The sequence below is a fragment of the Phyllostomus discolor genome, chromosome 3, assembly GCF_004126475.2.
Source record: "Phyllostomus discolor isolate MPI-MPIP mPhyDis1 chromosome 3, mPhyDis1.pri.v3, whole genome shotgun sequence".
Taxonomy (NCBI): domain Eukaryota; kingdom Metazoa; phylum Chordata; class Mammalia; order Chiroptera; family Phyllostomidae; genus Phyllostomus; species Phyllostomus discolor.
The window spans coordinates 171,519,792-171,532,679 of NC_040905.2; the positions used below are offsets into that span (position 1 = coordinate 171,519,792).

Below are 12,888 nucleotides of genomic sequence, written 5' to 3' on the forward strand. Positions count from 1 at the left end.
ACAGCAATTATAAATTATATATGAATAATGGAATTGATATAGGCCAACACTTCTTCCCATGAGTGTCGCATTCAAGGACGACTGCACAGACTGTTCCCTCCTGGGTGGTCCAGCAGAAATAATATAAAAACCCAAAATGAAAAAGGGAAACCACAGCTTCAAAGACTTAATGGCTGCAGAAATATGCAGAGGCCATGGCCCCATACTACAATAACACCAACTGCCTGATACTGTCACCAAATATACCTTTGTACAGAAGAAGGCAGCTATTAACCTGCTTTTGTTGAAACTGAATGCATGACTCATGGATGCCTTGTGACTCTAGTTTGACATCCCACATTGGGAGTGGGTCAACGTGGACTTAGTGCCTAACAAGGTGAAAAAGTGAACAAGTCTTGCAAGACAAACAGAAATAGCATATTTAAGAGTGTTGCTGGCCTAACCCTAGCAGCTTTTTGGTGTTATGAAAAAGTGGCAACTATTCCTTTGAGGGTAAACTTGATGCCCCTCTCTGCCACCTAAAGCAAAACTGCTGGCTCAATAGGGCTTTTGACTCACAGATACTCCTCTAAACTCCTGGGCCTAGATCACTGATTGGCCAAGTTGAAACCTAATGGGGACCAATGGGCTGCTAGCACCAGTGGTTCAGCCTTGGTACCAGCTATGTAAAACCAAAAGCACATATGGGCACTCCTCTCAGTGCAGAGAACTCCAAGTAGTCATGATTAACCCTCCCCTTGGTGAACCTCACTACATGTTTTCTAACTTTTACATCGTCACCAATGGCTTGTGTGGTCAGCCATGTGAAAATTGAAAGACTCTGGCAGATTAAGGGTACCTCTGTTTGGGCATGAATCTTACATAAGTGATCAACTTCCCTGATTGTTAAAGAAATAGATACCACTTTTTCCTATCACAATGACAAAAATCGAAAAGATTAGCAATGTCCAGTATTAGCCAGGGAATGGATGCAAAATTATTCTCAAGCACTGCTGATGGCCTGCAAATTGGTACTCTTTTTGAAAGACAACTTGACTGAAAATGCATATACACATTGACTGAATGATACTACTTCTAAATAACTGCTGAAGAGAAACATCTAAGAGGCATGTACTCACATGTTTATAAAGTGAGAGTAACCCTCTATTAAATTTTACTCTCCCATTACCTACTATTATATTTTTATAATTGCCACCAAACTTTTAGAATCTACAAACTGTACATGTCAACCTCGATGCCCCCCACCTGCCCAGGATCCTACTGCAACTTTTTTCAAAGGGTCACAATAACATTATTAAAACTAATGTCCTGTTACCAATCATCTTTTTGTATAGAGCAGTCAACACGGACTGAATTTAATTTCTACCTTGTGCTTTCACATATTCACATATAATGTTTTACATATAATTCATATGACCTCATTAAAACCCCTATGAAATAGATGGTATCAATCCTCCTTACAGATAAGGAAACAAACTCAGAGCACCTTGCCCGAGATCACAAACTGTCGTTTAGGAAGACCAGCCCAGAATATCTAAGGGTCAAGTCCAGTGCTCCTCCTAGTAACAGCCAGTCCTGGAACCCTCTACTGGCTTCCTTTACAGTTCTTTTTCTATTATTTAACAAAAGGAAAGGTCAGGATAATTAGGATAAGGCCTAGCATACACAAAGACCAAGTACTCATATTACTGACTTTCTAGAATCATATAGAAGCTAATCCAAGGGTTCAAAACTATATGCACTCAATTAATTTAAATTTCCATATGGTTATCACAGAATTAGATGGAAACAACCAAGCAAATATTGTTCATAGCAATTGGCAGACTTTAATATTCAAGAAGAATCAAGCCCATCATACACATTAAAAATACAGGAAATTTCATGCAGACATGAAGCTTCCAATTCAGCCTTTGTGGCAACTTTTAGAATGAGAATTACATATAAATACAGTACATTTTACAATTCCAAAACTTCATAATTTTATACTGTGATTTATACAGCTTCTCTTTACATTTTACATATCCCACCTTGCTCACTTGATTACCATACCCTAACCTGCACCACTTCATTGGGGGAAGGGGAATAAACAACAAGCACAATGACCTATCTCCTCCTGTTTATGAGAATGAATGAAAACATTTGTGTATAAAGCTAACTTAAGAAAAAAGTAAAAAACTGTTAAGGCTTACACATTTTAGCAGTATTACATATAAGAAATAGAAAATTAAGTCTTCCAATGACACTTCTGTTGATTAATACCACTGTTTTCAAGTTTAGAATATATTAACTGTGAAAGATTTAAGAGCAAAAAAAGCAATGCAAATTTGTGTAAAACATTTAAGTGTTCATTATATAAGGGAGAAATTAAAAACAAAATAACTGATTTCAGAATTAACTAAAATAAAAGCTACAATTTATAAATGTAAGTAACATTATTAAAGAATAAAACCTGATAGCAGAAACTTTATGTAATAATAAAGCCAACCCACCAGTTTCAACCAGTTTTTGCCTAAGAAGAACAAGATTATCTGTTTTGACTAAAAAAGTGAATACTAGTCAGTGAATAAAAAAAAAAACCTCTTCTAAATTACTCAAAACAGTATGCATTCTTTCAGTAGATTTTTAAAAAATACCTAGGTTCCTTTTTAAGTCTCTTCCTTAAAAATAATAATACATAATTTTGGGGAGCAATTTTTTGAAGTTTATTTATATGGTAAAAATGAGAATTTCTACTAAAAGAACATCTGCCAAGTACTAAGGTACACACAGAAAAAAAGAAATTATTAAAAAAAAAAAACCAACCCTCAGCAGGTTATAGGCCTGCACAAACTGACAAGTAGAATCAGCTTCATAGACTCCTTTGCTGCATAATGGGCACAAAGGGCAAAGAGCTCCCTTACTACAGGCAGAAAGGCCCCTATTATTAGTGAGATGCCAAATTGTGTCGTGACTCCCACAACCCAACTGGCCATAAAAGTTTAAAGACTTACAAGTAGAATTTCCTGTTGAAACATGACATTTATGCTACCAGCACATTATTGAGATTAAGTTTATCTAATCCAAATGGCCATAGAGAGGTCACTTAATCCCATCACAATACCGTGTGAAAATATTCAAGAGTATTTCCTTTTCTCCAAGAAAAGGTTAAAACATTATATTTGTCATCCCTACTTTCCAAGCTACAGGAAATAGAATAATTAACATAAAAACACAAAGATAAACTCCCTCCAATAAAGACCTGCTAGAGGTAGAAATTTAAAACAGCACATACTGTTTTAGCCCCAGCTATCAGGGAACAAAACTGGTGTTAACCTAAATTATATTAATGGCTGCTGCTTACAATATAGAAGACACAGGCCACAGGCAGTAATTTATCCCTGAATTTCATACTCAAAATTTCCCCACATTAATACTTTCATGACAGTTTTTACTAGTATATAGTTGTTTTAATGAAAAAAAGTGCTTGCCTTTGCATCCAGGTAATCTAAAAAAAAAAAAAAAAATTACTGTAAACATCTCACTGACCAACTGTATTCATTTTTAGTATGAAATCATACTTTTCAAATGGGCAGATTTTAGTCTTATTTCCCCAGTTTCCTAACAGTACCTTTAATAAAGGCTTTTGAGCCTCACTTAAGATTGTTGAAATTTTCATACATTTCAGAGTGATCCATGATGAGTATACTTTTAAAAAGTGTTCAGTTTAGTGACCAAAAGACTTACTAATTTCTTGGTTACTTGAATGAATTTTTACTGGCCTGTGATACTATTAAACTTAATATTTCATAAAAATGAAAGGTTTGATACTTCTGTAAGTTCAGCTGAGCTAGAAAAAAACAATGATTTGAATAATAAAAGAATAGACACATTTTATGTAGGTCTAATGTATGCTTAGGTCTAAGTGAATAAAAGTCTCAATTCCAGATGTTGAATGAGAGGATCCTTAGACTCTTCTAAAAATAACATGTGCAATGCACACAAAACAAAAAAAGAAGGAGATTACTATGGACTTCAATACTATTACTTGTTAGTATGGCAGACTTGGAACGGACAGCTTCATGAAGACACTAAAGTTTTTTCTACTGAAAGACAATTCTGGGTTTCAAGCAAAAGGTAAACTTGAAAGTATTTCCTCAGTTTTTACTTGTGTAATACAAATATGCATGGCATAGTATATTTCTGAAAAAGCGATAGACATAAGAAAATAGACACTATTTCTAAACTTTGTTAGGAATAAGAAGGCACCACTGATTTGAGGTTGCATCCTGTCATTTGATAGTTGTTTCTGAGTTGTTTATTTCAGGATTTGCTCTTATTAAACTTTTTTCCCTGGTGGTATCATTTGAGACTATTATTGTGGCTTACGAACCACAAACAATACACATTCATAGTAGTATTTCATCATGGAGAGATCGTTCACAGTATACGTTGACAAGACAGATTCTTTTTCCACCTGTAATGCAAACAATCATAACGATGATGATGACCAACATGATGACAATGTTAACAAATACTGAGCACTTCTGAGTGGCAGATACTATTTTACACATATTCTAGATACTAATTCATTTCTTACATACAAGTACTACCATCAGATTGGTACTACTTTACAAAGAACAGGTTATTTGAGGTCACACTGCTCATAAGTGGTAGATCTGGGATGCATACTCAGGCAGTCTAACTCCAGAGCTTGAACTTTAATATATTGCTTCTCTTTATCTTTAAGAACTAATTTGTTGTTTAATTTTAAAATGAATAGAATGCTTCTAATTAACATACAGCTAAAATACAAGTCAAAGTATCATACAACCTTATAATAACATACACAATAAAAAAGGCTGAACAGTACAGAAGGGCATACAGTAAACAATATCCCTCTTACACCTGCCATCCCACCCAAACCTGCTTACCTAGAGCTCAGTCTATGTGGTTGGTAACTATCAGTCTACAAAGGCTAACATTATGATAATGGTAAGCTACTATTTATTGAAAGGTGATTATACCAAGGATATAGTTTTCCATTTGCATACACATTATCCCAAATCCTTATAATTCTAAAAACCATTTATGGATGAGAAAACAGAAAGGTCAAGAGGTAAAGCCAGTAAATGCCATATCACCATTCCTAGTTAAGTGTTTTGGAAGTTAAATTTTGGCAACACTTCATTCTCTCCTTACCTCTAGCTGGAATCCATACTGCAGAACAACGTTTTTTAGATCCTCATAGCTCAATTCTATGGAAAGTTCATTGGCCAAATTTTCAAAGTGGTACAGCAGAGGACCTATGGTTTAAAAATACTATGAATGAATTGCCTGAATATAAGCACGCATTAATAGCTGTGTTAAGCAGAACTCCAAGGTGAATAAGTTGGGTAGTAGTTAAAAAAGGAGAAGTAAAGAACATTTACATTTGCCAAAGACATTTACCCAGATCTCTGAAATTTTGGCCCAGTAACTGACATTCGAGCGCTGGACCTACAGTCACAGGAGAGAACACCTCTAGTATATCAACTTGTATTGTCATTCTCCATATCATGGAACTTATACATGTAATTCTTAAGATACTGAAAGATTAGCTGAATCAGAGAATGCTAAGTTCCCAAACCCCAAAGGTATACCATAATTATAGTTCCATAAGTAAATGCAAAACTGTAGCTGCAAACTGGTTATCACATGAAAACAGAGGAGTCCTCAAGCTAGCAGGTGATTGGAAGTGAGAGGTAGTAAGGAGAGTTAGAGACAAGGCTGCCTGGAATGAAGAGATGACACTAGGCTGGTTTCTCAAATGCACAGCTCATATCCTAGCTCTATCACCTACTAATTATGTTCCCATTGGCAAGTCACCAACTCCGCTCCATCTGTAACATGACATTAATGTGAGACATATAATGTGAGATAGTTGTAATGCATCAAGATACAGAAGGCACTAAGTAAATGATAGCTTTTACGATTTTTTAAAAATGACAGCCCCCTTTTCTATTCTCTCATTGTATAGAAACTATAAATGAAACTATATAGTTTCTATAAAAGAAACTATAAATGAAAAAACAAACTATCATTTGACTGAAAAGAGACTTTCCAATCTTTTAATCTGTCACACTTCCCCCAATCCATCTGACTTATCCAGGAAACATTATCATCCCACAGTTACACTTCAGCACTAATGGAGACACTCTTCTCCTTACCTTTCAATGAGTCACTAAATTTTGCCATGTATAATGCATATTTTTTTGCCCAAATTTTTTGGGGAAAAATAAAGATGCACATTATACATGGGTAGTACTAATTCTATATCTATATAAATGTTTTTAATTCTTTTATTTATGCTTATACAGTAAAAATGTAACTTTAGAAAGCGATAATGATATCTATATGCAATTTAATACCCTAGCATATGGTAATCGGGTTTGTTTCTAAATATAAATAAATATATAATTGAATTAAAAATTAAAATGAAAGGTTTTTTCCCTGAAAGTTTAAGCCAAAAACTAGGGTGCGCACCATACACAGAAGCACATTGTATGTGGCAAAATAGGGGTGATTATAAATCCGTGACCAACTCAAAAGCCCCACCCCATTCTCAGTCCTCATACAGTGTACTAATCACAGAAGATAAATAACAAACAGGACCAAGTTTCTGCTCTCCAATGGCTTATGGCTCTGTGGAACATACTTAGGGTTTAAAAGTTTTTATTCTTCTCATTTTTTATCCTAAATAAGCCACTTGACAATTACAACTAAATATAATTACTATATTAGTGCTCTTTTCAAAATATAACAGTGTTCCCTATCAAACTACTTCCATCAAGCTTAAATTCCTGTTAGTTTCATTAGTACTAGTCAAAATAACGGCAGTGGCCATTGAGCACCTGCTGAACCCTAGGCCATGAGGAAGGCTTTGAAGCCTTTTTATAAGGATGCAGACCCTCATGGCAGTCTTTCCAGCTCTCAAGCACATGCTGTTCCTGCTCTATTTTAAAAGCCTCCAACAATACTGTTTTATAATATCAACATGAAAACATTCCAATAGTTCTTACCAACTCAGACCACATTTAACTTCTCTATTCATGTTGTGGTCCACCTAGAAAGCTTCAACTCTCCAACTCAATCTTTAGCCATGATCCAAAACTTTGCTGAAATCAAGTTTTAATATAATCCATCCCAGTTTCCAGCCCTACTGCTTATGCCCTTAATATAAGGTGCTTTAAAACTTATTCAATGCAATGTTACACTGCTCACTGATTACTTTTCACATATGAGGCACTTTTTAAAATTACAAGCTATGTGAGTGAAAAGATCATGTCAAGCTTCTTCTGAGTCCATGATAATGCCTGGCATAACACTGAATGTACAGTTAGGCATACACTCTTCTACTACAAATGGTCCTTTAATATCTCTGTGCATACTTCAGGGTTTCTTTACAAAGACATTCCTTGAAGTGGAATGTCCAAGTCAAAGAGAATAAACATTTTTACTAACTTGATTCAAACTGCCACTATGCTTTCCAAAAGAGATGTAGGAGTTTTCACTCACGACTGCAATGTGCACTACTTGTTTCAACACTTAGCAAGTGCTGGGAAGGAACGGTACAGTCACTCTGGATAACAGGCTGGCAGCTGCAGAACTTTACATACACGCATCACATGTGACCCAGCAATTCCACCACTAGGTACTTAATTATAGTAATTTGGGAACAACCCAAATGTTCATAAACCAGTGAATGAATAAACAGAATGAAGTACATAGTGGAATATTTCCCAGCAATAGAAACAAAATGCTGTTACATGCAACAAAAATGGATGAACTTCAAAAATTACGCCAACTGAAGGAAGTCAGACTTACAAGATATTCTAGAGAAGGAAAAACTACACTAACAAAAAACTGACTAGTGACTGCCATGTATTGGGGTGAGGAGAGAGAACTGATTACAAAGGGGCACAGGGGGACTTTTTGGAGTTAGTTGAAATGTTCACTGTCTTGATAGAGGTAATAATGGTCACATAATCCAGCTTTTAAATTACAGCAAACTGGACACTTAAAAAGGGGGTGAATTTTATGTCCATTATTCCTTCCAAAATATCTGACTTTAAAAAAGACAATAAGCATTTTTATTAAACACGGTATTTGCTAATTTGGCGAGGGGAAAATATCGGCCATACATAGTTTTATCTGTGTTTCCTCAAGACTGAGCAGTTTTTCATATTTACTACCTAGTCACTCATTCCTTATTTCTACTTACTTATTTATTTAATACTTGTCGATGAATATTTCCATTGATTCTAGAGGGAGAGGAAGGGAAGGGGTGGAAGGGCGGGGGGAGAGGGAGAGAGACACTGATTGCCTGCCTCCCGGACACACCCAGACTGGGTGAACCCACAACCTACATATATGTACCCTACAGGATCTAACCCACCACCTTTGGTGTACAGGATGATGCTTCAAATAACTAAGCACCCAGCCAGGGCGAGTCACTCATTCTTTTTTCTTCTTTTTTAAAAAATATTTTATTTATTTGTTTTTAGAGAAAGTGGAAGGGAGAACGAAAGAGAGGGTGAAAAACATTGATGGTTGCCTCTCTTTAGTGTGCCCCAACAGATAACTGAAACCACAACCCAGGCATGTGCCCTGACCAGGAATCAACTGGCAACCTCCACTTCACAGAACAACGCCCCACCAACTGAGCCGCAGTGGTCACGGCTACTCACTCATTCTTTAAATGAGTGTTTACCAAGCACCTAGCAAATGCCTGGCAGTAGCTATATAAAGATGAATAAATTATGGACATACCCCTAAGGAGTTTTAAAAAATTTTCTCAACTGCCGTGTTTCTTCACATTCTTCTAGTGGACTTTCCTAACAGAGGAAAGACAGTTTTTTCCTTGACCATAAGTATAAAGCAAGCTCATAATAAAAAACTAACATGAAAAAAGCATAAAAACCCCATCTCTAATCCTAACACTGACAACCACTTGAAAACTTGCTGTATATCCCTGTAGTCTTTCCTTGATACATTAATATGAGATATTAATATATTTTGTTTTTCATCTTACACTTCATTAGGAACATGTCCCTATTTCATAATCATTTTTGGAGAACGATTTTACTATATGGCTACCCTATGACTATTTATCCATCCATTACTGCTAGAAATGTAGGCTCAGTCTAAGTTTTTGCCAAGTACGTTTGTCCACTCATCAGTTTTTAGTCTTTGCCCATATCTTAATTTTCTCTAACAGACTTCTACAAGTATAATTAACCTAACAAAGTTTTGTAGTAATGAATGCAATTATGTACTAGGCTGGATGGCAAATATTTTAGGTTTGTGGACTACATACAGTCTCAACTACATATTCTTATTTTTATCTTATACATTCCCAACCTTTTAAAATGTGAAAAATAGTCTTAGTTGCTGGGCCATACCCAAAAAAAGCCGAAGGCCAGATTTGGCCTGTGGACTCTAGTTTGCCAAATCCTAACCCTGTCCAAATGTATGTATGGATTGTTAAGATTTTCCCATGTATTATCAAATTGTTTTTCCTGAAGAAAGCTTTATTACTATATTCCTACCAGCAATGTACATATTCACTGTATATTTACCATCTCACTGTACCTTATCTAAACTTTAAGTAAAATATTTAAAAACCTACCCAATAGGTGAAAAATGACATCTCATTTATATTTTAAAAAAATTTCATCCTCACCCAAGGACATTTTTAAATTGCTTTTAGTAGAAAGAGGAAGGAAGAGCAGGAGAGAGAGAAACATCAACACGAGAGAGAAGCATCAACTGGTTGTCTCCTGTACACGCTGGACCGGGATGCGCTGGACCGGGACTTGTATTCATCAGATCGGGGATCCAACCTGCAACCTAGGCACCTGCCCTAACATGGAATCAAACCTGCAACCTTCTGGTTGTAGGGCAATGCTCCAACCACCTGAGCCACCTCAGAGTAGTGTTCTCTTAAAGATTTCGCTTTTCTTCCCTAATTTCTTTTTTAATCCTCACCCAGGCCATTTTTCGTTGCTTTTTAGAGACACAGAGAGAGACAGACAGACAGGAAGGCAGGCAGGCAGAGAGACAGACATTGATGTGAGAGAGAAACATCGACTGGTTGTCTTCATGTACATGCCCCAACAGGGGATCAAACCCGCAACCTGGGCATGTGTGCTGAACAGAATAGAACCTGCGACCTTTAGGCCCACCGGACAATGCTCCAACCAACTGAGCCACATCAGCCAGGGCCCCTTTCCAATATTTAAAAAAATAAAAAAAACAGAGCTCACTGTAAAAAAATAAAAATAAAAAACATATAAAGGAACTTTTGCTTCCTCTAAAGTAGGTTAGGTTTTACTGACTGACACCTATGCTCCTATTGAAAACAACTAAAATTGGTGTATGAAATTTATTTTAAAATCTTAGAAATACAGAATACCTGAAAAGTTAGAAATTACCAGGAACCCAGAGAATTAACTAGGGGTAAAGCTAGATGCCATTTTTACCCTGATGGTATTTGACTATCCAGATGAGACTGATCTGGAATCTGACAAATTCTCTGGATGAAGGGGACAAAAGACACAGCCCTGAGCCTGCCCAGGGCAGGGAGTCTAACAGACCTCCCAACATAATGGATGGAATTTTAAGGGCTATCTTTAAGATCAGAATAAAAAATAGGTATATTTACTTCTAACCCAAGGGGACTGCAGGAAAACCTGACCTAGTGCTTATTTAATAAGGAGAAAAAAAATAAAGAGAACCATTTCAGAAAGGCTGTAAATCATGCTTTAACCCTAGGGTAAATTTTACAGCCTAACGTGACATAACATGGGTAGGCAAAAAAGCCTCAAGTCCTGATTTTAATTTAATATTTAATTTAAATGTAATTTAGAATTTAATATCCCTTTGTTCTGACAATCTTCTAGCAGAAGCGAATGCAATTCCCCTGGAGAAAAACATCTTCAACCTAAGCCTCAGGAAATCCTCAAAAGTGATTTCTCAAGGGCAATACAATGAGTAACAAACAGTTAAGGTCAATAGCCCAGGGAAACAAAAAAAGGAGAAAGCAGAAACTGACCTACAGAGACCTGAGATATCAGAATTATCAGAAACAATATATTCAGCATTTTCAAATAAATAAAAGCTTATTTTAAAAATTCAAACATTAAACAGAAATGTTTTAAACGACATAGCTGATTAAAAAAAAAAAACCCAACACAAGTAGCTCTTGGCTGGTGTGGCTCAGTGGGTTGAATGTCAGCCTGCAAACCAAAGGGTCACTAGTTTGATTCCCAGCCTGGGCACATGTGGGCCTGAATTGTGGGCCACGTCCCCAGTAGGGGGAGTGTGAGAGGCAACCATACAATGATGTTTCTCTCCCTCCCTTCCTCTCTCTAGAAATAGATAAATAAAATCTTTTTTTTTTTTTTTTACTTTTTAAAAAGATTTTATTTATTCATTTTTAGAGAGGAAGAGAGGGAGACAGAGAGAGAGAAACATCAATGTGCAGTTGCTGGAGATCATGGCCTGCAACCCAGGCATGTACCCTGACTGGGAATCGAACCTGCGACACTGATAAATAAAATCTTTTAAAAAAACTCGCACGAATAGAAATAAGATATTTCTATCAAAATAAAAAACTCTGGTTATAAGAAAAAGTTTTTTAAAAAAGGCTTACCTTTAAAGAAGCTACAGTTAAGATAGCTGAATTCTCAACAGCAAAACAAGCTAAAAGACACATGATCGCTTTCATGTGTTGAAGCTACCTGTCAATCTTGTACTGTACACCTGGTGTTGCTTTGGAACTAAATCAGTATGAACTCATGATCTTTATAGACATACATGAACTTATACATATATTTCCAACCCCTATATGCTGAAAAGGCCTAGAAGCAATACTATCACAGTGGTAGAATCTAGATTTTCTTTTCCATATACCATTCTCCACAAAAAGGAATGAGAATCGTTGGGAAAGAAGGTTGATCTCAGGGCTAGGCAGAGAAAGGACAAAATGAGTTTGGAACAGGTGGTTGTCCAGACGGAGGTGCTCACACAGGGATAAGTAAAAAGGACACGGGGGCCAGAGCAAAGGGGGTCCCTTCTACCAAATATAGGACAAGTGGACTTAAAGTTCTAAAAGTTCCAGTTAAGAAAGAGATTGTTAGACTGGATAATAGTCATAAAGTACATATTAACCATATGCTATATATAGGAGACACACCTATAACACACAGATGCAATAAGGATGTAACAGAGAGAAAAAGTAAATCATACAATTAACTAGAAGAAAACTCATGTAGCTGCACTGACATGTCCACTTAAACAAACACGACTTGGATCTGTGCAAAACAGAGCTGCACTCAAGACCCAGCAAAAAGTTTTACAGGCAGGGTAGGGAGGTGATGGGGCTGGTGGTCACTGTCTGGTCATTTTCCAAAGCAGACTTTCAATTAATCCCCCTTTCCGTCCCGCATTTCCCCTCACTCTCTATGAGGCCACACTTTTATAAATTCTGCTCTTTTCCTGTGAATTAAACTTTTCCCCAGAGAATTAAACTTCTGGTCCTCTGCCTGATCATGGACTGACAGTGGGCATAAGGTAGGTGTCTTGATTACTTGGTTACATGGGGGCCAGCTCTTCCCTACATAGGGATTTTCAACATATGTTTTTCCATACACTGCCTAATTTTCCAGGATTATTCCAGGTCTATTGGCTCTGCTCATGACAGTTTCTTTGCAAAGCTTATTTTCTTACCTCATTCTTTTGTCAACTGATGACATCCCTGCCATTCTTTGTCCACATGTTTTATACTTTTTAATATTTTTACTACCACTGGAACAAAATCTTAAGAAATAATATATGTCTTCAACGATCTACCTTTTATAGGAAATTTCT

General features: G+C 36.4%; 1 protein-coding gene across 2 annotated transcripts in view; it reads right to left on the reverse strand.

Moving 5' to 3' along the window:
* Window positions 1-1,801: 1,801 nt before the first annotated feature.
* The window catches only part of CARNMT1 (carnosine N-methyltransferase 1), a 45,459-nt gene continuing 34,372 nt past the window's right edge, over window positions 1,802-12,888 (reverse strand). For both annotated transcript variants that reach the window (XM_028522601.2, XM_036021749.1), the window contains exons 7-8: window positions 5,179-5,282; window positions 1,802-4,453 (exon numbers count right to left, since the gene is read on the reverse strand). In XM_028522601.2, the coding sequence (XP_028378402.1) occupies window positions 4,352-4,453; window positions 5,179-5,282 (206 nt within the window). In that variant the 3' untranslated portion in view covers window positions 1,802-4,351. The remainder of the gene's footprint in view (window positions 4,454-5,178; window positions 5,283-12,888) is intronic.